At 49.4% G+C, this 24,232-nt stretch overlaps 1 protein-coding gene across 1 annotated transcript in view; it reads right to left on the reverse strand.

The window, feature by feature from the left end:
- The window catches only part of Tctn2 (tectonic family member 2), a 30,019-nt gene extending 6,963 nt beyond the window's left edge, over nt 1-23,056 (reverse strand). The window contains exons 1-13 of the mRNA XM_051161445.1: nt 22,919-23,056; nt 22,625-22,735; nt 21,924-21,997; nt 19,761-19,956; nt 15,435-15,535; nt 12,279-12,475; nt 11,557-11,680; nt 9,801-9,942; nt 7,954-8,019; nt 4,755-4,889; nt 3,211-3,288; nt 2,419-2,496; nt 1,336-1,447 (exon numbers count right to left, since the gene is read on the reverse strand). Coding sequence (XP_051017402.1) covers nt 1,336-1,447; nt 2,419-2,496; nt 3,211-3,288; nt 4,755-4,889; nt 7,954-8,019; nt 9,801-9,942; nt 11,557-11,680; nt 12,279-12,475; nt 15,435-15,535; nt 19,761-19,956; nt 21,924-21,997; nt 22,625-22,735; nt 22,919-23,000 — 1,496 coding nt within the window. The 5' untranslated portion in view covers nt 23,001-23,056. The remainder of the gene's footprint in view (nt 1-1,335; nt 1,448-2,418; nt 2,497-3,210; nt 3,289-4,754; nt 4,890-7,953; nt 8,020-9,800; nt 9,943-11,556; nt 11,681-12,278; nt 12,476-15,434; nt 15,536-19,760; nt 19,957-21,923; nt 21,998-22,624; nt 22,736-22,918) is intronic.
- Between the last annotated feature and the right edge of the window lie 1,176 nt (nt 23,057-24,232).

Genomic DNA, 24,232 nt, shown 5'->3' on the forward strand with positions numbered 1-24,232 from the left:
AACTGATCACTTTTTTGTTTTCAGTTTTTTAATCATTTGTGCATGTATGTGTTTACATGTATGCATGTGCCATGGCTTGCTTAGAGAGGTCAAAGGACAACTTGAGTGAGACAGTTTTCTTCTACCACATGAGTCCTGGTCTTGAACTCAAGAGCCTTTACCTGCTGAGCCGTCCCGACAGCATCCCTGTTTGTTTGACTGTGTTGAGACAGGGTGTTATATGCAACCCACGATGACCCGAGAGACATGGCTGCCTCGGCCTCTAGAGCACTAGGAGGAAAACATGAGCAGCTGGGCCTGCCTGAATCCGTTACTTCTCACCAACTAATTACAATAAGGGACTTTACAGCAACTTCAAACAAAAACAAAAAGAGCTAGAAGATGGCTCAGGGGTAAGAGAGTGTGCCACCAACACTCGTGACCTGGGTTCCGTCCCTAGAATCTGTGCTGGAGAAAGAACCGGCTCCAGAAATTTTGTTCCCTAACCTACACACACACACTGGGGCATGCTTGTACCTGCTCCCTCTCTCTCTCTCTTACACACACACACACAATATAAACACAAACATACACACCCAGGGGCATGCTTGCACCTGTTCTCTCCCCCCTCCTCTCTCTCTCTCTCTCTCACACACACACACACACACACACACACACACACACACACACACACACACACCCGGGGGCATGCTTGCACCTGTTCTCTCCCCCCTCCTCTCTCTCTCTCTCTCTCTCTCTCTCTCTCTCTCTCTCTCTCTCTCTCTCTCACACACACACACACACACACACACACACACACACCCTGGGGCATACATGCACCTATGATCATATGCATCACACACACGCAATAAAAATTCATAAATAAATGTTAAAAACAAACATATGTGCCAACCGCTCACTGTCACTTCCACCCCAACTCTCATTCACTGCAGCTTTTCAATCCTCTGGGGGTTTTTTTAGATTTTTTTTTTTTTATTATTATTATGTATACAGTGTTCTGGCTGCACATACACCTGCATGCCAGAAGAGGGCGTCAGATCTCATTATAGATGGTTGTGAGGCACCATGTGGTTGCTGGGAATTGAACTCAGGACCTTTGGAAGAACAATGAGAGCTTTTAACCTCGGAGCCATCTCTCCAGGCCCTCAATCCTCTGTCTTTAACATTCACACAGTAAAATAATTTTAGGGAAACCACTCAAAACACAGGAAAGTTCATCAATGAAGCCCACTGGAGCCAGCTTTGGGGATGTGGAGGCAGGAGGATCAAGAACTAAAGATCATCTTGGGCTGCGCAAGACCCCGTCCCACCCAAACCAGCCAACGAGAGACTCACCTGAGCTGGGTACAGTTCTCACTAATGCCAACCTCTAAGAGGCAGCCCGAGTGGGCATTTTCTCCAAACACAATGGGTCTGAGGGTGGCTGCTGTGCACAAGCCGCTTCCCGCTGCAACAAAAGGGCGAGCCTCTCACTGTTCCCCTCCACACAAGTCAATAGTCACTTCAAAGATTTCCTGCAAACTCTCAGCAGCACTCAGGATGCTGAGGCAGGAGCATGGCGATTCAAGGCCAGCCTGGGCAACATAAAAAAAGACCCTGTTTCAAACAAACAAACAAATAGTGTTCATTTTTATCTTTTTTGAGACACGGTCTCAAAATTCAGGCTGGCCTTGAACTGATTATGTAGCCGAGGATGACCTTGAACTCCCGATCCTCCTAGTATGGCAGGGATATGCCAGCACACCTGGCTAACCCAAAACCAAATCAATGACGGAAAATAAAAACGGTTTCAAGTTTCTGAAAACTCCAGTGGTTCTCAACCTGTGGGTCTTGACCCTTTCAGGAGCTGCACACAACACACCCTGCATATATATATTACGAATCACAACAGTAGCAAAGTCACAGTTCTGAAGCAGCAATGAAACATGTTATGGTTGTGGGTCACCACAACATGAGGAACTGCGTTAAAGGTTCGCAGCCTTGGGAAGGTTGAGAACCAAGGCTCTAGCCCTTCTGGTGGTTTCAAAGCTGGACAAAGGCACCATTCTCTGTGAGAACTCCTGGACCAGGTCCAGTGGCTTCCTGTAAGCCAGCCATTCCTGCTTCTGGCAGGTGTGGGCAACTCCTTTGGCCCTGTTCAGAGGGAGCTGTTCTTTCTCCAAGGAGCAGCGTGATGAGCTATGGCCACTGAGCACAATCGTGCCTGAACCCGTCATACAAATACCCCACTTGGGTTCAACAAGCTAGGCATCCTTGAAAGAGAAAAAGAAAAAAAAAAAAAAAAAGAAAGAAAAGAAAAAAAAAGAGCCCCAAGCTCACAAGAGGTAGCCCCACCCCATACCCCATCAACAAAAATGGCAGCCGATGTTTCTAACTCCAGTCTATTGGGGGCAACTCACGAAGGCAAAGCCACACTACCTGGCTGCCAGAGGTGTAACGCGGTGACATTCATCCCATTGGTATGCAGGGCTCGGACCGGCTTGCCAAGCTGGTAACCTACACACAGGAAACAGAGCAGAGAGCTGCTATCTTCCTGCCCCTTAACAAAGACAGCCTGAGGGAAGCCGTGCGGGCGGAGCGTTGTAAACACCACCCCGGCAGCACTTACAGGTGACCCCAACACTTGGGAGGCCTTTGATTTATTAATTCTTAGCAAGACATGATGGCGTCCAGGTGTAACTCCAGCTCTTGAGCTATGGAGGGGGTGCGCTTGCGACACAAATCACTTTAACTGAAGGCTGTGCCACATACCTAGCCACAGCAGCTCCCCACAGCCGTCGCCTACTCGGTGTGTACCCATACCCCGCCTCCATGCTCGGTGTGTACCCATACCCCGCCTCCATGCTCGGTGTGTACCCATACCCCGCCTCCATGCTCGGTGTGTACCCATACCTCGCCTCCATGCTCGGTGTGTACCCATACCCCGCCTCCATGCTCGGTGTGTACCCATACCTCGCCTCCATGCTCGGTGTGTACCCATACCTCGCCTCCATGCTCGGTGTGTACCCATACCCCGCCTCCATGCTCGGTGTGTACCCATACCCCGCCTCCATGCTCGGTGTGTACCCATACCCCCCCTCCATGCTCACTCAGCCTGAGTGTGACTTAGTTAGGGACAACACAACTCAGGGTGGCTGCTCAGAACCACGGGATGGCCCAGGACACCACCCTAGAATCCATACAGAGGACCAGCACTATCAGTTATCCTACCTGGATTTCCAGAAGATTCCTTCTCATCTCCACTGTTATGGTTTAAAAACTTCACTGTGAATCTCTGGGCCACTGTTCCTAGAAACAAAAGAAACAAGGCATTAGGAAAAGAAATCAACTCCTCCCCCAAAAAATAAATAAATAAAGTTAAAAAAAAAAAAGAAAAGAAAAGAAAAAAAGAAAGCAACTCCCATGACCCAGGCATAGAGATGCATGCTATAATCCCAGCATTCAGGAGGCTAAGGCAGGTGGATTGCTTTGAAGTGGAGGCTAGTCCAGGCTGTTACACACCAAAGCCGTGTCTCGAAAATAAAACTAAGAATCAAAAGAAAAACAAGGCGGGTGTGAGCCGGGCGTGGTGGCGCACGCCTTTACTCCCAGCATTCAGGAGGCAGAGGCAGGTGGATCACTGTGAGTTCGAGGCCAGTGTGGTCTACAAAATGAGTCCAGGATGGCCAAGGATACACAGAGAAACCCTGTCTCGAAAAACCAAAAAAAAAAAAAAAAAAAAAAAAACAAGGCGGGTGTGGTATTTCACACATTTGATCCCAGCACTCAGGAGGCTGTGAGTTTGTTTGGTTTTTTGTATTTTTTCAAGACAGGGTTTCTCTGTGTAGCCTTGAGAGTTTGGTTTTTGTTGTTTGGTTGGTTTTGGGTTTTTTTTTGTCTTTTCGAGACAGGTTTCTCTGTGTAGCCTTGGTTTTCCTGGGCTCTCTTTGGAGACCAGGCTGGCCTCAAACTCACAGCAATCTGCCTGCCTCTGCCTCCCGAATGCTGGGATTACAGGCTTGTGCCACCATGCCCAACAAGGCTGTGAATTTGAAGACAGCCTGGTCTACACAGAAAATTCTTGCTAGGCGCTACACAGTGAGACCCTGTCTTTAAAACAAGGCAAAACAGCAACTGCAAAGTTCCCGGTTTTGTTTTCATTGTTTAGACAAGATCTCACAGTGTAGCCCCAGCTGTTCTGGAACTTGTTATATAGACCAGGCTGGCCTTGAACTCAGAGATCCGCCTGCCTTACCCTCCCCAAGTGCTGGGATTAAAGGTGTGCGCCACTGCCACCCACCCAACTTTTTCTCTTTCTTTTAAAATTATACTTCATTTATACGTGAGCACATGTGCTTGTGTGTGTGTGTGTGTACACCTGTGCGCATGTGCATGCACACTTATGGAGGTCTGAAGACACCTTGTAGGACTTTTCTTCTACCACATGGGTCAGGGGACCAAGCTCAGGCTGTCAGTGGCTTGTTAGTCGCAAGCATCTTTTCCAGAACAGCCATCTTGCCTCCCACCACCACCTCTTTTTTTGTTCTTTTGAGACAGGGCTTCATTGTATATACCCAGACTGCTCTTAAACTCACTATCGCTCCTCCTGCCTCAGCCTCCTGAGTGCTGGCATTACAGATGTAAGCCACTTTGGCACCAAATTGCATTTGGCTCAGTGATAAACACATCTGGTTTCATTTGAAGGGTTACAGTTAAAACCATTGGGCAGTGAGACACTGTCAACTGGAAGCCTCTGGACCCCTCATCAACATTACCTTTCTGCTGGGCGCTGACTTCTGCCCTGATGATTGTGACATCGAGGCTGCTGATAGAATTATTTTGCCACCTGAAAACATAATGTTCCTCCACATTCACATGTCTGGGGGCCGATCCAGTGCTTAACACTGTGTCTGCAAAGACGAAAATATTCCCATAAACAAACAAACAAAAAAAACCCTTTTCTGAGTTGAAATCCGCTCCTGGGCTCTCTCTGCCTCAGTAGGCTCACCCCAGCCCATCTCTCCAGCTCCCTGCGGTCCGGAGCCTGTAAGCGGCATCCTCTGGTCCACCCCCATTCCTGCATCCGGCATGAGCAGAAGTGTGCCCTTGGGGACAACTGTGCTCAGGAAGCAGAGGCCTGAAACCCAGCTGCTATGTCTAGAAAAGAGCTCTTCTAAACCCACCACCAGGAACAAGGTCGTAAGCCACTGGAAAGGAACACAAACCACACCTTCATTCAAAACAAAGGGCTGCTGGCATCGCCCCACCCACTCTCGGCTGCTCAGCTGCATCACAGCTGCAAAGCATAACTATGGGGAAGGGCAGGAAGAGCTGGAGCTGGCTTAGATTCCCAGAATCCACACAAAGCCAGCCGAGGGAGCTCAGAGTCGGTCCTGGTGCTGGCCTCACAGAGAACAAGATGGCAGGACAGCCACAGCCAAGGTTGTCCTCTGATTGCCTTCACTCATAAACAAACATGCACACACATACACACATACACACACCCCACAAACTTGCCTGCATGCACCCAAAGATTAGAAAATATGAACATGCCGTGTTCTCAAGGATTCTTTTTTCAAGACAGGGTTTCTCTGTGTAGCCCTGGCTGTCCTGGACTTGCTTTGTAGACCTGGCTGGCCTTGAACTCAGAGGTCCACCTGCTTCTGTCTCCCTGAATTTTTGGGGTGGTGGTACTGGGAGAAACTCTCAAGTATTCTTAACAACCTAAGAGTCACAAAAGAAAGGCTCTCAAAACCTGAGAACTGGGGGTGGGGGTGGGGGGACACACTGCAGTGCATCCCATCAAGATCTGTAAGGAGGTGGCTGAAGTCACAGACAGTGCACAGAGGCCAGGCAGGCACGCAGAACATGCATAAAAACAAAACAAACAAAAACCCTCTGCTGGAGCAAAAAACAACTCTGCTGAGCCTGTACCAATTCTTTCTTAAAGATGTATTTATTGTTTTTATTTTATCTGTATGAGCATCTTGCTTGCATGTACGTATGCATGTATGCACCATGGTGTGACTGGTGTCCATGCAGGGCAGAAGAGGACATTGAGTCCCCTGAATCCAGGGTTGCAGATGTGAGCCACATGCGGGTGCTGGGAACAGAGCCTGGGTCCTCTGCGAGAGCAGCAAGTGCTATTAAGCACTGAGCCATCTCTCCTGCCCCCAGTTTTACATTTATAACTATGAATGTGTAAAATAGTCCTGTGTGTAAGTGTGTGTACATGTACATCCACATGGGTGCAGATAGAAGCCAGAGTTCAATGTTGGGTATCTTCAACCACTCTCCATCTTTTCTTTTTTCATATTTTTATTTATTAGTATGCGTGTGTGTGTATGTGTATATACACACCCTTGTATGTGCCCCCACCACATCACACACACACACACACACACACACACACACACACACACACACACACACGGGCACTGCGACACACACTGGTGCAGGCTTATCGCAGTGCCCCAGAAAAGGACAATTTTCAGAGTTGGTTCGCTCCACTCACCACATAGGTCCAAGTGACTGAACTCCAGCCCTCAAGCTTGGCTACAAACGCTTCCACTCACTGAACAGTCTCTCCGGCCCATCATCTTATTTTTGTTTTGTTTTGGTTTTTGACAACAAGGTCTCTACTGTGTAGCTCTAGCTGTCCTGGAGCTCGCCATGTAGGTCAGGCTGGTCTCAAATGCAGAGAGATCACCTGCCTTTGCACCCCAAGTGCTGGCATTAAAGGCGTGTGCCACCAGGGCCCACCCAGCCTGACGTATTTCTTGAGGCTGGGTCTCTCACTGAGGCGGGTGCTCGTGACTCTGTTAGACAGGCTGGTTGTCTGCACAGACTTAGTGATCTTCTTGCCTCCACTTGCATAAGTCCCAGCCTTTACAAACATGGTGGGGGCCACACCCAGGTCCTTCCACTTGAACATCAAGAACCACTCTGAGCCCTCTCCTAGACCCTCCTCCACCAATCCATAGTGAAAAAGCACCAGGAAGACTTGACACATAGAGTCAGGCATGTCTGGTAACTCACAACTGCCTCTTAACTCCAGCTCCAAGGGATCCACCTCTCTCTTTGGGACTCCAAGGGCACTTGTACTGATGTATGCAAGCTCAGACCCAGACCCAGACCCAGACACACACACACACAGAGAGAGAGAGAGAGAGAGAGAGAGAGAGAGAGAGAGAGAGAGAGAGAGAGAGAGAGAGATTTGTTTAAAACCAGGTGTGGCACACGCGTTTAATCCCAGCACTCAGGAGGCAGAGGCAGGTGGATCTCTGTGAGTTTGAGGCCAGCCTGGTCTACAAAGTGAGTCCAGAACAGCCAGGGCTCTGTAACAGAGAAACCTTGTCTCTCCCCCGCCCCCACCTCTCTCTCACACACACACACACAGGAAAAAAATTGTTTTAAACAGTAATAAAAAATAAAATGTAAAAAATGAATACAGGGCTGGAAAGATGGCTTGGTGGTTAAGAGCACTGGCTGCTCTTCCCGGAGTCCTGAGTTCAATTCCCAGCACCCACATGGTGGCTCACAGCCATCTATAATGGGATCTGATTGCTTCTTCTGGTGTGTATGAAAAGAGAACACTCATATACATAAAATAAAATAATAAATCTTTAAAAAAAAAAAAAAAAAACAGGAGTTGGGGATTTAGCTCAGGGGTAGAGCACTTGCCTAGGAAGTGCAAGGCCCTGGGTTTGATCCTCAGCTCTGGGAGAAAAAAAAAAAACCCCAAAACAAATACAAAACAATACAGACATAGTGGCACATCCCAGCACTCAGGAGGCAAAGGCAAAAGGATCTCTGTCAGTTCAGAGCCAGCCTGGTCAACATAGGGAGTTCCAGGGCAGCCAGGGCTACAGAGTGAGACCCTATCTCAAAAATTAAAAAATTAAAAAAAAAAAATAGAAAAGAAATAGCGCCCATGTTTTGGAGACATGGCACGAGCATGTAACACTGATGTACCTGGACTGATGATGAGCCTTTCCAGGTCAGCGGCTTCCTCATAGGTTACCGTTGGTGTGACCAGGCCTAAAACAAATGACACAGAATGAACTCCTACAGCGACATGTTGTCATGGCATCACTCACCTGCTCACAGGAGGCTTAGCAAGCTCAGTTAGGAGCCAGGCTTTAAGACACGAGCCTGCAGTCCCAGCACCCAGAAGAGAGGATCAGGAGCTCAAGGGCATCTCTATCTACTTAGTGAGTTTAAGTCACCCCAGGATATATGAGCTCCTAAAGAAGGGACAAAGGAAGAAAGCCAGCCGGGCGTGGTGGCGCACGCCTTTAATCCCAGCACTCGGGAGGCAGAGGCAGGCGGATCGCTGTGAGTTCGAGGCCAGCCTGGTCTACAAAGTGAGTCCAGGATGGCCAAGGCTACACAGAGAAACCCTGTCTCGAAAAAAAAAAAAAAAAAAAAAACAAAAAAAAACAAAAAAAAAGGAAGAAAGCCAAAAAAAGAAAAAGAAAGAGGAGGAGAAGGAAGACAAGAGAAAGAGGAAGAAGGAGGAGGTGGTAGCTGCTGTGATGAGATACCCCCATCCCCACTCCTCACTCCTACATTGTTACAGGCTGGGATGCCTCAGCTCCCAGCCCCTCACTGTACCTACACAGGAGGACGGCCAGAGCCAGTCCCAGCACCTGCGCTGTGGCTCCGCAAGAAGAGATGCGGGTGGAACGCACATGGAGCAGCCACTTTGGAACAGTGCTGTGCTCCCTCAAATCACCAAGTAAGCTGCATGGCAACCCCATTCATAGGACTGTGCCCAAGGAAAATGAAACTATATGCCACAAAAGTGTGTCCCCAAAAACAAGAGGTGGCAATGAGCCAGCCAGCCATTAGCCCACAAATGGACAGATAAATGCAGCTGAGCCACACAGCAGCGTAATACTCTCTGTCGCTCCCTGCCCCCGCAAAGGGAGCACAGACATGTGCTTTCAAAAGATGATGATAAAGCCAGGGATGGGGCGGGGGTTGAGGTGGGGGAGGTGTGGCACATGCTTTTGATCCCAGCACTTGGGAGGCAGAAGCTTAGGATCTCTGAGTTCCAAGTCTACAGAGTGAGTCTGAGGACAGCCAGGGCTGCACTGAGAAACCCTGTCTTGAAATCCCATCCCCCAAACAAAACAAAAAAAGAAAAGAAAAGAAAAGGACAAGTAAGGAGAAGAGAAAGCCTGGGGTGAATGAGGCCCGGAGTCAATGTGTATTTTGACATAAGCATGGACTCTCAGATCCACTGGCCCATGGTAACTTGGCAAAACCATTACCAACACCAATAGCAAAAACCATGGCAACGCTTCCTTTGGGAGTCTGAGTGTTTATGAACTAGTCACCTGCGTGTACAAAGACTAACTAACAGCTGCGGCTTCCACGTGGCTGTAAGGGCCTGACGAGTCAACGTCCCCCTGAGCTCGACTAATGCCCACAGCTAAGATTCCGCCTATCATAGCAGCTGATAGAGAAGCCCACTTGACCTATCCCCGCTTCTCAGTGTGTCTACCCTTTCTTCAGTCCTTCCCCGCCCCGCGCCAAAAGGTTCGGGGTTACTCAGAAGCGTGGGGTATATACAGAAGTAGTGTAGAGAAAGCTGATAATGCCACTCAGGCGACATTACAAAGATCTGACCTAACTGGACCGTGAAGAGCTGGGGCGGCGGTGTCACTCGGTGCCTGAACACAGCCAGTGCGGAGAGGAAGACACCAACCACACCAACAGCTGAGCCATCACCGAGTGCTCAGCCAGTGGCTGACACACAGGCCAAGGAGGGTTCCTCTATTAACCACACCATTCCAACCGCAAAGGCAGCCTACCTCCCGCCGTGCGGACCCGCACATCCTCAGGGGCAATTCCACCTTGTTCTCGGTGCTCTTCCAGGTCCATGGTGCATAGAATGTCAAAATTCCTCAGGAAGGCCACTGGAGCATCCCGTAGACACTGCCCAGCTAGGGACACCTGAGGGCGAGGAACAAATATGGTACATCGATTTCTTCCGGTCTTAGAAACATTCTTTCTGCCGCTTGTGGTGCTCCAAACTGCAACCGGGAGCTTCAGGCAAGATTGCTCTGGATTCAGGACCGGCCTAGGCTCCAGTGTGAGACTCAATGCCGTCCACCCTTATCGCTAGACAATACATATTAACAGTAAGGACTCAAGGTGACCAAGTTTAGGGAGGCAGGATCCGGAAGCCGCTACTCACAGTTAAGTATTCTCGAACACACCCAGGGACAGTCCCTGGCCCCGCCCACAACCTATATTCAACCTCAGTGTCTCTCCCCAATCGCAGCCTGATTTTGGAGGGAGGTGGGAAAGCCAGCAGCCCACATGGAATTGGTTCACGGGAATAACAGACAAACTGTAGTGCACCCCAGGCTTTCCTCTCACAGGCATGGTTCCCTAAAGATAGACTCAGAAAAACACAAATACTTCACATAAGACTTTCTAACCTTTTGTTTGGTTTGGTTGTTTGGTGGGGTTTATTTTTCCTGGTTTTTTTGTTTTGCTTTTTGTTTTTGTTTTTTTGAGACACGGTTTCTCAGTCTAATAGCCCTGGATGTCCTGAACTCAGTTTGTAGACCAGGCTGGCCTCAAACTCACAGAGATCTGCCTGCCTCTGAGTGCTGGGATTAAAGGCGTGCACCACCCCGCCCACTGGTTGGTTGGGTTATTTTTTTTTAAAGATTTATTTTTTATTATTATGTATACAATGTTCTGCCTGCATGTACACCTGTAGGCCAGAAGAGGGGATCAGATCACACTACAGATGGTTGTGAACCACCATGTGGTTGCTGGGAATTGAACTCAGGACCTTTAAGAGCAGGCGGTGCTCTTAACCACTCTCCAGCACCAGTTGGGTTTTTAATTTATGTTTTTGAGACAGGGTTTCTCTGTGTAGCCTTGGCTGTCCTGGACTCACTTTGTAGACCAAGATGGCCTCAAACTCACAGCAATCCACCTGCGTCTGCTTCTCAGGGTTCTGAGATTACAGGCGTGCACCATTACATCCAGCTTTGTTTTTGCTTTTGAGAGACAAGGTTTTCTTTGTGTAGCCTTGGCTGTCCTGGAGATCACTCTGTAGACCAGGCTGGCCTCAAATTCACAGAGATCTGTCTGCTTCTGCCTCCTGAATGCTGGGATTAACAGCGTGCACCACCACTGCCTGGCTTAAGACTTTCTAACCTTAAAGGACGTTTCAACGTTGCAGAATGTTATACTCAGTTACATATGTATAGCTTCTCAAGAAGTGCTGGGGCTGGGGTGTGGCTCAGCTGTAGAGCCCTGCACTGGCACACACAGGCTCTCAGTACCAGCCCCAGCATCACAGAAGCATAAAACACCATAAGGGAATGAAGTGGGGACTGACCACTGCCTCCGTGGAGTCTGCACAGAGATTCTCTGGTTTACTATATATGCTCCTGCTGCGACTTAGCAAAGACAGGGGTTAAGAGTCAGTCTTTTCAGTCTAGAGACTATTAATAGCTAATGCCCAGGAAGAAAATAAGCTGCTTAGGGGGAGAGTGTTACAGGCAACACTAGATTAAATCTGCGTGTTGAGACGGAACATGTTACCTGAGGGATGGTAAAATACCCCTCCGTGGTCATGATCGGATCTCCCTGTTTGTAGCCAGCATCGGCAAAGTCTTTGAGGTCAAAGTGCAAATGAGCTTCGAAGGCGGGGTCATGTCTGGGGGACCTGCATGACAGAGAGAGGGGGGGGCAGGGAACAGTGGGCCAGCAGGGGGCAGCACAGGCCCAAGTTCCACCTCCAGCACAGATAAGAAAAAAAAAAAAGACCAGTAACACTTCAGCCAAAACACAAACCACCCTTTAATGTTTCCTTTTTGCTTTGATATGGGATCTCATATAGCCCAGGCTGTCCTCAAATTCTGTGTAGCCAAGGTTGACACTGAACTCCTCCTGTCTCTACTTCCTGATTGCTGATTGCTGGGGCTGCAGGGATACAACACCAACCCTGGCGCTTTGCTTTTTATTTACAAAGATCACAGTTCCAAAATGTTCAATGATACACGGACTAGAAAGCACAGAAAGTTCAAGTCCCCGGGGGGGTCGCTTGGCTCCTTCCTCCACACTGGAAAGCCATCGCCAAGGGCTGGCTGGATCTGCTAGGATTTTTCCTCAGTTCTATCTGACACTACCAGAGAAATGACCTCCCTATCCACAACCTAGAGTGGATTTCTTTATGGCACTGAGAGAAAAATGTGACCAGAGTCAAGGGCCCAGTAAAAGGAGATCTGGGGACCCTGGGGAGCAAGGCAGCAGCAGGCACTCACGTGGCACCGTGATAGAAGTGACCAAGGAACGGTGAGGTGGAGGGGGGTGACTGCACACACAGGAAGGGAAACCAGTCGGGGGTCTGGTGAGTAGGGCCAACTCCACAGCGATGGTGGAACGGAGGGCTGACGTCCCCTCCAAACACGCCAGCAAAGCAGGATTGCTGGAACAGCTCTCTCACCTCCAACTGGCAGTCCTTGAAAACAGGTGAAAGGTTAGCAAGGGCACGCGCTCCCGTGAGGCCACGAGCATGTGACCCGGAGAGTGAGAGAAACATATCTCTGTCTCCTCCCAAAGTGAAGAGGAGCTCCTTGGGGCTATGGAGATGGCTCAGCCAGTAGAACGGACCTGAGTTCCATCTCGAGAACCTACATAGAGAGGCCAGATGTGGTGGTCCGTGATTATAATTCCAGTGCTGGGCCGGGCATGGTGGCACACGCCTTTAATCCCAGCATTTGGGAGGCAGAGGCAGGCAGATCTCTGTGAGTTCAAGGCCAGCCTGGTCTACAGAGTGAGTCCAGGACAGCCAAGGCTACACAGAGAAACTGTCTTAAAATAATAATAATAATAACAATAACAACAACAACAATATTATTATTATTCCAGTGCTGGGGAGACAGAAATAGGACAATCCCTGGGGCTCACTAGACAGAAGGCTAGTATACTCTGCCAGCAGCAGGTTCAGGGAGAGGCCCTGTCTCCAAAAAATAAAGTAAAAAAAGGTGCATGGTGCCTAAGGTACTGCCCTCCGGCTTCCACAAGTACGTGCACATATGAGCAATCACACACACTCTCTCACACTCACACACGCATGTGCACACACACACACTTTTACAGAGTTCCTGAGGTAACTCCCCAGGGAGGTTCCAGTTGCAAACGTTCAGCCTTCAAGGGAGTGAGCTTCACTAGGAACGCAGATGCATCATCAAAGCCAGGACGAGAGCCCAGTGTGTAATCTCAGCTACTCAGGAGGATGGATCGTGAGAATCAGAGGTTCAAGACCAGCTTGGGAAACTTAGCAAGATTCTGTCTCAGCTTTTTAAAAAAGCACAGAGAAGGCCTTTACTCAGTGGTAGGCAAGGGTGTGTGAGGCCTACATCCAATCACCAGTCACCAGTACCTCAAAAACAAAATTAAAACTGTGCATATAGCATATGTTGGGGTTATCTGAAGCTGCCATTGACACAAAATATATTTGGTATGTTTGGTTTGCTTCCTTATTCAGTTTGAGACAAGGTCTCCTGGGCTGGAAAATTCACTCTGTAGACCTGGCTGGCCTCAAACTCACAGCGATCCACCTGCCTCTGCTTCCTGGGTGCACCACCACGCCTGGCTACTTATTGTCTTTTGGTCTCTTTGGTACTTTGAGACAGGGTCTCACTGAGTAACCCTGACTAGAACTGGCTGTGTAGCCCTGCGCTGCCTACTGTTTTTCTTTAAAGAAGATGTGTAGTTTCTGTTCTATGTATGGGTGTTTCGCCTGCATGCTTACGTGTGCGCCACCACATTTGGCCCTGTTCTTTTGTTATGAGAGAGAGTCTCAGTATGTAGATCAGGCTGGCTCCAAGCTCACGGTGATGCTCGGTCTTAGCCTTCCCTGAACGAGGAGGCTTGCCGGCCTGAGGCACCACACTCAGCTGAAACAGCAGCGGCTACTGCAGTAGACAACACAACCAGCTCCAAGGGCAGTTAGAGAAAGAAGTAAAGTTCCTGTCAGTGACAGACTGGGTATAGCCTGGCATGCGACATGTCACCTGCTGACTCGAGCCATCCTGTTTATATAAGTATACTGAGGGTGGTGCAGTTAATGACTAAAAACAGCCACTGCAGACGGCTCCCCTGACAACCATTTCTTCTGTGTTTGCTTTCTTTTGGTTTTTGAGGGTCTTGTGTACCCCAGGCTACCCTCTGACCTGTGCAGTTGCTAAGGCTGACTTGTAACCCCTGATCTCCTTGCCTCCACCTCCCCAGTATTGTAAAGTTACCTTCCAACACATTAAGATTGGACGTTACACATCTCTAAGGGCTTTTGGTTTTGTTTTGCTCAATATGGTATCATACATCTGTCATTCCGGCGCCTGGGAGGTGGGAACAGGAGGTTCAGGGGTTCAGAGTCACCCATAGCTACATGAGACCCTACCTCAAAGCAAAACCAATGAAGAACACAGCTGTCTGTGCATTAGCCTTCTACAGACAGACTTAAGGAAGAACGGTTGTCATGGCTCCGAGTGTGTCACGCACACATAGCGAGCACCTAGCCAGCCAGGGCCGGACAGCAAGACCCCGCCTCAAAGCAATAGCAACAGTCCTATAATCCCAGCACTCGGGAGGCAGAAACAGGCAGATCACTGTGAGTTCGAAGACAGCCTGGTCTACACATCGAGTTCCAGGCTAACCAAGGTGAGACTCTCAGAACGAATGAATAGAAACAATAGGAAAACATTTCATCTTCCCAGTGGGAGAAGCAAAACATGTCAACCATATATGATCACATTCCTGCGAAAATGGGACACTGGGTACCCATGGCTGTGTTTCTCACTGCTCTTAAATCTAAGATGTTAAGATGTGTATTAGGGCCGGGCGTGGTGGCTTGTGCCTACAATCCTGGCACTCAGGAAAGCTGCGGCTGGAGGACTACCTTAAGTTTGAGGCTAGCCTAGACTACACAGTGAGACCTTGTCACTAAATAAACAAACAAGGGCTGGCAATGCGGTTCAGCATGTAAGGTATTTGCTGCCATGACAACTTGAGGTTTGTTCCTGAAACCTCCCACAAATCGTCCTCTGACCTCCACATGTGTGCTGTGGCATAAGCAAAACACACACACACACACACACACACACACACACACACACAAACACACACACAGACACACACACACACACACACACACACACACACACACAGACAGACAGAGAGAGGGGGTGGAGACCTCTATACCACACACACAAACAAATAAATTTAATTAAAATTTTAAAATAAGATTAAAATCATTCTCTACCTATGGATTTCCCAAATGTGACTTTATCTAAAAAGACAAAAATGATCTGCAAAATTAAAAATAATCTCTGTTGTCACCCATCCAAAAGCAGCTGGGGCTACGGCTGGGGTTTCTGATATGCTCTCAGACAGCCTGGTACACAGACAGGGCTCACCTGGTCACAGCAGCAGCGGATGTCACAGGCCTTGGCTGTCAAGTCGCAAGGGCAGGGACCCAGGGGCTGGTAGACTTGGTTAGGAATGGCAGTCACGTTCTCTGAAAAGTATGCATGGCAGGAAAAGGTCAGCTGCACAACAATTCCACAAGTGTCTTTTTTGAATTCACAAAGGAGGCTGCACAATTTGTGCATATGCGTACATGCGTGTGTGTGTGTGTGTGTGTGTGTGTGTGTGTGTGTGTGTGTGTGTGTACATGCACGTGTGTGGACGCAGAGCCTGGCGCCGGGTGTTTTACTTCACCTCAGTTTGTGGTGTGGTGGGGAGTCTGACTCAAGGTCTCACACCTTATGGCCCTGGTTGTCCTGGAACTCACAGAGATGCACATGCAATCAGCTACCCTGAAGGACATGAGCTGAAGCATCCACTGAGAAAAGCTCCTCACAGACTCCATATAGCACACAGAGGCCAGAGGCCAGAGGCCAGCTGGGCCTGGTGGCGCACACCTTTAATCTCAGCACTCGGGAGGCAGAGGCAGACTGATCTCTGTGAGTTCAAGGCCAGCCTGGTCTACAAAGCAAGTTCCAAAACAGCCAAGGCTATACAGAGAAACCCTGTCTTGAAAAACTGAAAAATGAGAAAGAGGAAGAGGAGGAGGATGAAAAGAAAAAAGGAGGATGGGAAGAAGAGGAGAGGAGGAGGAGGAAGAGGCTGGAGAGATGGCTCAGAGATTAAGAGCACTGTCTGTTCTTCCAAGGGTTGTGTGTTCAATTCCCAGCAACCACATGATAGCTCACAACCATCTATAATGAGATCTGGTGTCCTCTTCTGGCCTGCAGGCACATGTGGGCGAGCACTGTATAAATAATGAATAAGTAAATCTTAGGAGAAGGAGGAGGAGAACAAGAAGAACAAGAACTGGCCACACCAGGTTTGGACAGTAAGGGTCAAGCTGCTGTGTGGCCATGCTGATGGAGGATAGGCCTTTCTCTGTGCTATGGAAGCCAACTGAAGCGCCTTTCCCACTGTTAGCCGCTGTTAGAGGTATGTGGCAGTGTCTCTCCTCCACTGCTTGCCCACTTCAGTGTGTCTGCACTCACTGCACACCTGCTGTCTGTCTGTCCTTCCCTCTTCCTGGTTTGGATATTTGTCTCAGTAGGTCTGTTAGACCATCATGGCACTCTAAACTGCCACAGTATTTCTATAGGTGGGTGTTCCAGAACACCTCCTAAGTACACCCGAGCAGATTTTTTTTCCCCAAGGAAAACACTTTAGAAACTGATTTTGAATCATGTGTCCTGTCCTGTCCTGTTTGTGAGTGCGGGTGTTGGTGGAGACCACACAGGAAGCTGGAGTTCACATCTGCGAGCCGCCTGATGCGGGAACTGGGACCTGCATCTGGGTGCACACTCTCCATCACTGAGCCTCTCTGCGGCCCACAGAGACAAACACTGCCAAGGCGTGTCTCTGGACCATGGCTGCCATGAGGACCTCCTGCAGGGAGTTTCCATCCTCCTTGTTTTTCCCTCGGAGCTCTCAGAAGGATCCACGGACGATCCTCTTGGTTTGTCTTGCATTTTAAGCATTAAAAAACATTGTTTTCCCCTTCCTTTCAAAAATTCTGAGCTGGCCGGGCGTGGTGGTGCATGCCTAAATCCCAGCACTCGGGAGGCAGAGGCAGGCGGACCGCTGTGAGTTCGAGGCCAGCCTGGTCTACAGAGTGAGTCCAGGACAGCCAAGGCTACACAGAGAAACCTTGTCTTGATAAACCAGAAAAAAAAAAAGTAATTAAAAGAAAGGGGCTGGAGAGATAGCTCAGTGGTTAAGAGCACTGTCTGTTCTTCCAAAGGTCCTGAGTTCAATTCCCAGCAACCACACGGTGGCTCACAATCATCTACAATGAGATCTGGTGCCCTCTTCTGGTATGCAGGCACACATGCAAGCAGAATATGTATAAATAATAAATAAATAAATATTTTTTAAAATTCTGAGCTGGGCACGGAGGACTCGAGAGTCAGGTGCTCAGGCTAGCCTAGGGTACACGGTGAGCTCCAGGTCTGCCTGGGCTATGGCTATGTGAATCTCTGTCTCAAAATACCAAGTGAAATTAGGGCATGGGGGCTGGAGAGATGGTTCAGAGCACTACCAGCTCTTCCCAAGGTCTTGAGTTCAATTCCCAGCAAAACATAGTGGCTGACAACCATCTATAATGAGATCTGGTGCCCTCTTCTGGCCTGGAGGCATACATGCAAGCGAAACAAAGTATACTTAATAAATACATTTTTTTTTTAATTAGGGCATGGTGGTGCGCGTCCATAATCCTAGCTTGAAGTAGGCTGAGGTGGGATGATTTGGAATTGGAGGCTAACCTTGGCTACCTAGTAAGATCAAGGCCAGTAAGAGCTACACAGGCAAGAGATGCCGGAGTCTGTAGCAGACAGGAGAACCATGGTGGTAGCACTTACAGCAAGCTAGCCCCCGTGCCTTTTGTGGTGGTGGTTGTTTCTTTTTTGGAGACATCATCTTATGTACCTCAGTCCTCAAATTTTTTTTTCTTCTGTGTAGCCTTGGCTGTCCTGGAACTCACTCTGTAGACCAGGCTGGCCTGGAAGTCAAGAGATCCGCCTGCTTCCTGTATGTTGAGATTAAAGGCGAATGCCACACCGCCCAGCTATCCTCAAACTTATTATGTAACCAAGAATGACACTGGATTTCCTGATCCTCCTGCCTCTGTCTCCCAGTGCTGGGACTACAGCCAAGCGCTACTTTGATCAGTATTCTGCATTGCTGGGAACTGAACCCATAGCCTTGTGCGTGCTAGGCAGGTACTCTACCACATGGGCTGCAGCCATGCTCGCCCCCCCCCTTTTTTTTTTTTTTGAGTTTTAGAGAGAAGTTTATTATAGGTTCATAGGTGAGAGCTTAAGAGGGAGAAAGAGCCACACCATCTGAGTGAGGCACAGAGGTCAGCCACGTGACAGGACAAGCAGCCGCATGAGGGAGGGGGAGCATTCGAGAAAGAGTGAAGAAGAAAGGAGCAGAGAAAGCTTGCTTAGGCTCCGGCCCGCAGCCGAATGGCAGAAGGGAAGAGAAAGGAACAGTTGCACCTTTCTTAGTCCGCACAGAGAAAGGTGGGCTGCCTCTGTTACTTTTTATTCATGTATTTTCTTTTTTTTTTTTTATTAATATTATTTAAATTTTTATTTATTATGTATACAGTGTTCTGCTTGCATGTACACCTGCACCCCAGAAGAGGGCACTAGATCTCATTATAGACGGTTGTGAGCCACTATGTGGTTGCTGGGGATTGAACTCAGGACCGTTGGAAGAGCAGCCAGTGCTCTTAACCTCTGAGCCATCTCTCAAGCTCCCCATGTATTTTCTCTTAAGGCGAAGCCACAGGTATCCATACATGGAAACCAAGTCTGCCTTCTCCCCAAAAGGACTTAAAGGGGTTTGCAAAAGGTGCATCAGGAAAGCCAGATAATTAAGAGGGGTGGGTGTCTGAAATAGGGTCTCACTATATAGCTCTGGCTGTTATGGGGCTCACTATGTGGAACAGGCTGGCCTCGAGCTCACAGCGATCCGCCGGCCTCTACCTCCCCAGTGCTGGAATTAAAGGCATGCGCCACCACACCTGGGGAAGATGTTAACTAAATAAAACAATACAAAAAAAAATAATACAGAGTAAAAATTCAAAAACAAGCAAAAAACCCCTCCCCACCTCCCCCAATATAGTCTATTTAGGAAGGCAAGAGAGACTCACGGGCTGAGTCTAGGTCACCGGAGAGGTGTCTCAATGGTAAGACCACTTGCTGCACTTGCAGAGGACCTGAGTTCAACTCACATTCCCCACACAGCGGCTCATAACCGCATGTAACTACAGGCACTGGGGCTTTGATGCCCTCTTCTGGCCTCTTTGGGTCCTGCACACGCACGATGCGCATGTGCTCACGCATGCACACACACATACACCAACTAGGGCTACAAAGTGAAACCCTGTCTCAAAAAAAAACAGAACAAGGGCTGGAGAGATGGCTCAGCAGTTAAGAGCACCGTCTGTTCTTCCAGAGGTCCTGAGTTCAATTCCCAGCAAGCGCTTGGTGGCTCACAACCATCTATAATGAGATCTGGTTCCCTCTTCTGGTATGCAGGCAGAACACTGTATATGTAATAAATAAAGAAATCTTGAAAAAAAAAACTTAAAAAAAAAAAAGACAGAAAACAAAACTGAAAAAAAAAGAGGCATATCTAGTATACTGCACACGCTGCACACACTTCAGATAGAGACTGACAGGAATGCTTTGACCACAGACGTCACTTGCCTGATGCATTGTGGGTCGCAGACGTGTTGGGGAAAATCTCCACCTGAATGAGCAGATGTGCTAAGCAGGATCCATTGTGGGATGCTGACACTAGCAGGGTCTGCACGATGCACGGGGGCTCTGAGAAGGAGGCTGTCTCACTTGAGGAACACCGGTCCAGACCCCTCTTCCACCTGACGATCACTTCCAGCACGTTCTGAAAGGAAAACATGGCTGTGCCTTTAAAGGGGCTCACAGTGAGCCTCTGTAAAGATGAGGACAAGTAACGGAAAACACTGTAAACGAGCACAGCTCTTTTTTACCAAAGAGCTGTAGACAAGACGGTCCATTTTACAAAAGGAGAATTGCACACAGAGAGGGACGCATTCCCTTCGCTTTCAACGAACTTGTGGTACCCAAGCTCTGGAGCCTTTTTTTTAAACAATTACTTTTGATATTTACACACTTACTTATTCATTGTGTGTGTGTGTGTGTGTGTGTGTGTGTGTGTGCAGTTTGCTCTGCTGACAAAACCCCGGGAGGGCACGTGAACTGGGTCAAAGCGACAGCTTTGTATCACCTTACAACACCTGCGTCCCAGCTGGATTTACTTCTGTTACCACCTGCTGGGGAGCTTGTCCATTAGGCCTCTCTGGGTGCTAAGCTTCTCTTCCTGTGGTGGCTCCAGAGTTGCGGCACCCATGGCTTTGCAGGCCTCAGGTGTCCGCGCTGGGAAATGCAAGTGGGTCAGCACTTAACTCGCCATGCTGTAGCCATAGCCAAGCCACTTTCCCCCGCCCCCTTCTTTTTTTGAGACAGGTCTCACTGTGTTATCTCTGGCTGGCATTAAACTTACTATGTAAAGCAGAGTGCTGGGACTAAAGATACGCACCACCATATCCAGCCCCACCTCCCCACTTTATAAACATAAAAATAGATGTTTTATAGTGTATGGGGGTGTTCTCCCTGTGTGTGTTGTGTGTGTGTGTGTGTGGCTCTGTACCATTGGTGTCCCTAACACCCATAGAGGAGGGCACTTGTGTAGAGGTGCCCTGCATTCACAGTGTGTTAAGGCGTGTCTCTGTATACTGTTCATTGATGAACATGGCAGGGAGCTGAATGCTAACAGATTCTGGTACTGTCATTGCTACTGAAGAATCTCCCGTCTCCATGTTGTGTAAAAATTGCTCTCCAACATCTCTGATTAGTCAATAAAGAGCTGAACAGCCTACAGCGGCAGGAGAGTTAAGGCAAGACTTGCAATCCCAGTGAGGGCGTCCGAGGTGGAGGGCGGGAGGCAGGAGGTGAGATACCTGGGCCATGAGGAGGTGGCCATGGGGATGTAAGCATGAGGACCAGGATGGAGCAGGAGTGGCCAGGGTGGGACTAGAGGACAGGTAATGGGGCATGTGGCTGGGCAGTAGGCCAGGCTAACATAGACACAGGTCAGAGTGGATGAGAGCCTGCCCAGCTATAGTGCTTTAAAGCTTATTATAAATGTAACAGGTCTCTGTCTCGTTATTTGGGAGCTGGAGCGGATATAGAAAAAAAAAAAAAAAAACATTAACTCAACACTTTGGGAATAGACCCTGGTACTGAATGAAGTTACAGAACGCAGTGAGGGGCGCTGGCAATCAGCCCTGCGTCCTCTGCAAGAACAACAGCTTTCTGGCGCCCCTCCCCCATTACCTCATCTCCAAAGCAAACAACTTTTAGACACTTAGAGAAGGCTAAACACTGGTCCAGTATATGAACCCAGTGTCCGTATCTTCCTTGAAGCAGAAGACTACACATGCACACTAGGGAAGAGTCCCCAGTGCCTCTCAGGATGGCTTTGAGCTGGGAAACTGTGCCATCCCTAAGGCACAGTCTCTCTCGTTTGTTAACCTCTCAAATGCACACCGTGTCCACTAGACACTCCCTCAATGGCCCCTGCATCAGCTCCTGCCTCCAGGTTCCTGCCCTGACTTCCTCTGATAATGAACAGCAATGTAGAATTGTAAGCCCAATAAACCCTTTCCTCCCCAGCCTGACTTTTGGTCATGGTAACTGAGCTACACACACTCACACATGCACGTGCACCGGAACTGAGATACACACACTCACACGTGCACGTGCACAGCCCTGCACAAAGCTGGAGCAGGGGGCCTCTATGCACACTGCAGCTTTTGCTTCAGGCCTTACCGCTCCGGGACTCACGGTCACATTCCAATCTCCCGTTTCATTGTTGAGAACACAGGTAGGAACTGGCAACACTCCTAAGGGAGCAGTGAGAATGCAAGACATCAGGACAGTAGAGAGTCCCAAGGTGGGACAAGCTGCAGGAGACCGGCCAAGCTAGTGTTCTTTTCATTTGTCAAACGGGATAAAAAAAACTCTACTGTTCTTATGAGAACCCTGAGGTGCTGGGTAGAAATCTCGCAGGAGCTAGCTCAATGAATGCTGGCCGCTTTCTTAAAACAAAACAGCAGGGCGGTGATGGCACACATCTTTAGTCCCAGCACTCGGGAGGCAGAGGTAGGGGGCAGGCGGATCTCTGTGAGTTCGAGGCCAGCCCGGTCTACAAAGGGAGTCCAGGACAGCCAAGGCTACACACAAGAGAAACCTTGTCTCAAAAAACCAGAAAACAAAACAAAACAACAACACTTCACTATGTAGACCAGGCTGGCCTGGAACTCACATGTCCACCTGCCTCTGCATCCTCAGTGCAGGGATTAATTAAAGGCGTGTGCTACCCATGCCTGGCTGGTCAGCAACTTTTATTTCAAGCTCTCTGCACGGGACCTCTTTGTCTACAACACGCCTTTCTTCCCGCGCTCCCGCTCAGCTGAAGGCAGCAGCTCTATGGGCACCACCCAAACTCCCAACAAAAGTTAGCCTCCTACCTTCCTGGACCTGCAACGGAGTCAGAGACACGGTGATGTCTTCGCTGACTACGCCGACCAGGGACGCGCTGACCTCTGGACTGGACATTCGGATGAAAGGTGGGATGAAAACTGGGAAAGAAGGAAGGGTGCGGGAAGGGATTAACCGGTGCAGAACCTGGGCCTGGGGTGCGCGTGCTGGCTTTTTCTGTGGCTCTGGCTTCCAGGATCCTAGGAGCCCCATGTCTGGCCCTTTAAGAGCCAGATTCCCTGAGCATGAGCCATGCAGGCCAAACATGCCCCCGCCATACACACCCGGATCCCCGAGCAGCGGTCTCAGGATGCCCTGAATCAGGAAGAGTCCCCACAGGAGGCCGACGGGCGCCAAAGAGCCCATCCCAGGAGCCGCGTCTGCCTCACGGGCCCAGAATAGAGGGGAGGAGAAAAATCAGCGGCCTTTGCTGTCCAGCCGACGCCATGTTGCCAAGCTGAACGCCCGCAACCATGGCAACCACCAATCGGTGATGGGTACTCCGTGATTGGTCCGGGTCGAGAGAGCCCGTCGCCACAGGGCCAGCGGAAGTACCAGTAGCCATGGCAACCACCTATCAGCTGATGGCGCTTCACTCCTTGATTGGTTGAGAGTAAGAGCGCCGGTTCTCAGATCCCGGCACAGCCCACGGTTTTACTGCTCTGTACTTCCTTCCCAGATGTCAAGAAATCACACTGCTGGGTTGGAGAGATGGCTCAGCGCTTCAGAGCACTTGCTGCTTCTGCAGAAGAGCAGAGTCCGGTTCCCAGCACCCACGTGGTACCCCACAGCTTCCTGTAACTATAGTTCCAGGAGATTTGAAGCCCTATTCTGGCCTCCTCAGTCACTGCGTGCACATGCTGCGCATCCATCATACACGTGGAATAAAACAAACCTATTACTATTCGAATCGTACATGGGTAGGGGAGCAGAGTGGTGTCCGTTGTCCAAGGCCACTGCATGCTATTCCTCGTAGACCGCTGCACATCTACACGCGTTCCACTCCTGGTGGTTCTGGCTGCTACTGTGTAGAGGTCATCTTCTGCACTTCGTGTTTTCTCGATGGTAACACCAAATGCACTACGGAGCAAAGCCAGACAACCTTAGCGTATTAGCCCGAAGTACCCTTGCCTAATCACCATATTTCTCTCGGTTTGGACCAGGCCATGTTCTGGGTCTCTCCTTCAGTCACTGCCAAAAATGGTTCATTGCCCCAAATGCAGTCTGTGTTGGGTAGCGTCCTCCAATGGCTAAAGGTAGGGGGGCTGGGGGGGGGGGCTAGTTCAAATCTTCCTTGGGTTTTGTTAGTTTCAGCTGGCAAAAGAAATACACTAGTATCCTAAAGAAGATAGTGTGAGTCCACATTTAAATAGAGATGGGAGTAGGGTGGGAGGTGTTCATACCAGTTAGGGAGACGACAGCCAAATCAGCTTGAAGTGATGTGGTCCTCACCGTCCCAAAGAAGCCAGCTAAGCAGCTGTAGATCTGCTGCCACCTCCACTGCCACCCTCCATTAGCCCCAGCAAACTGGCTTGGGCTTCCCACTGCCACCTCAGGCTAAGGTCATGTGATCAGCAGTGGACACCCCCACCCCACCC

The sequence above is a fragment of the Acomys russatus genome, chromosome 19, assembly GCF_903995435.1.
Source record: "Acomys russatus chromosome 19, mAcoRus1.1, whole genome shotgun sequence".
Classification (NCBI taxonomy): Eukaryota; Metazoa; Chordata; class Mammalia; order Rodentia; family Muridae; genus Acomys; species Acomys russatus.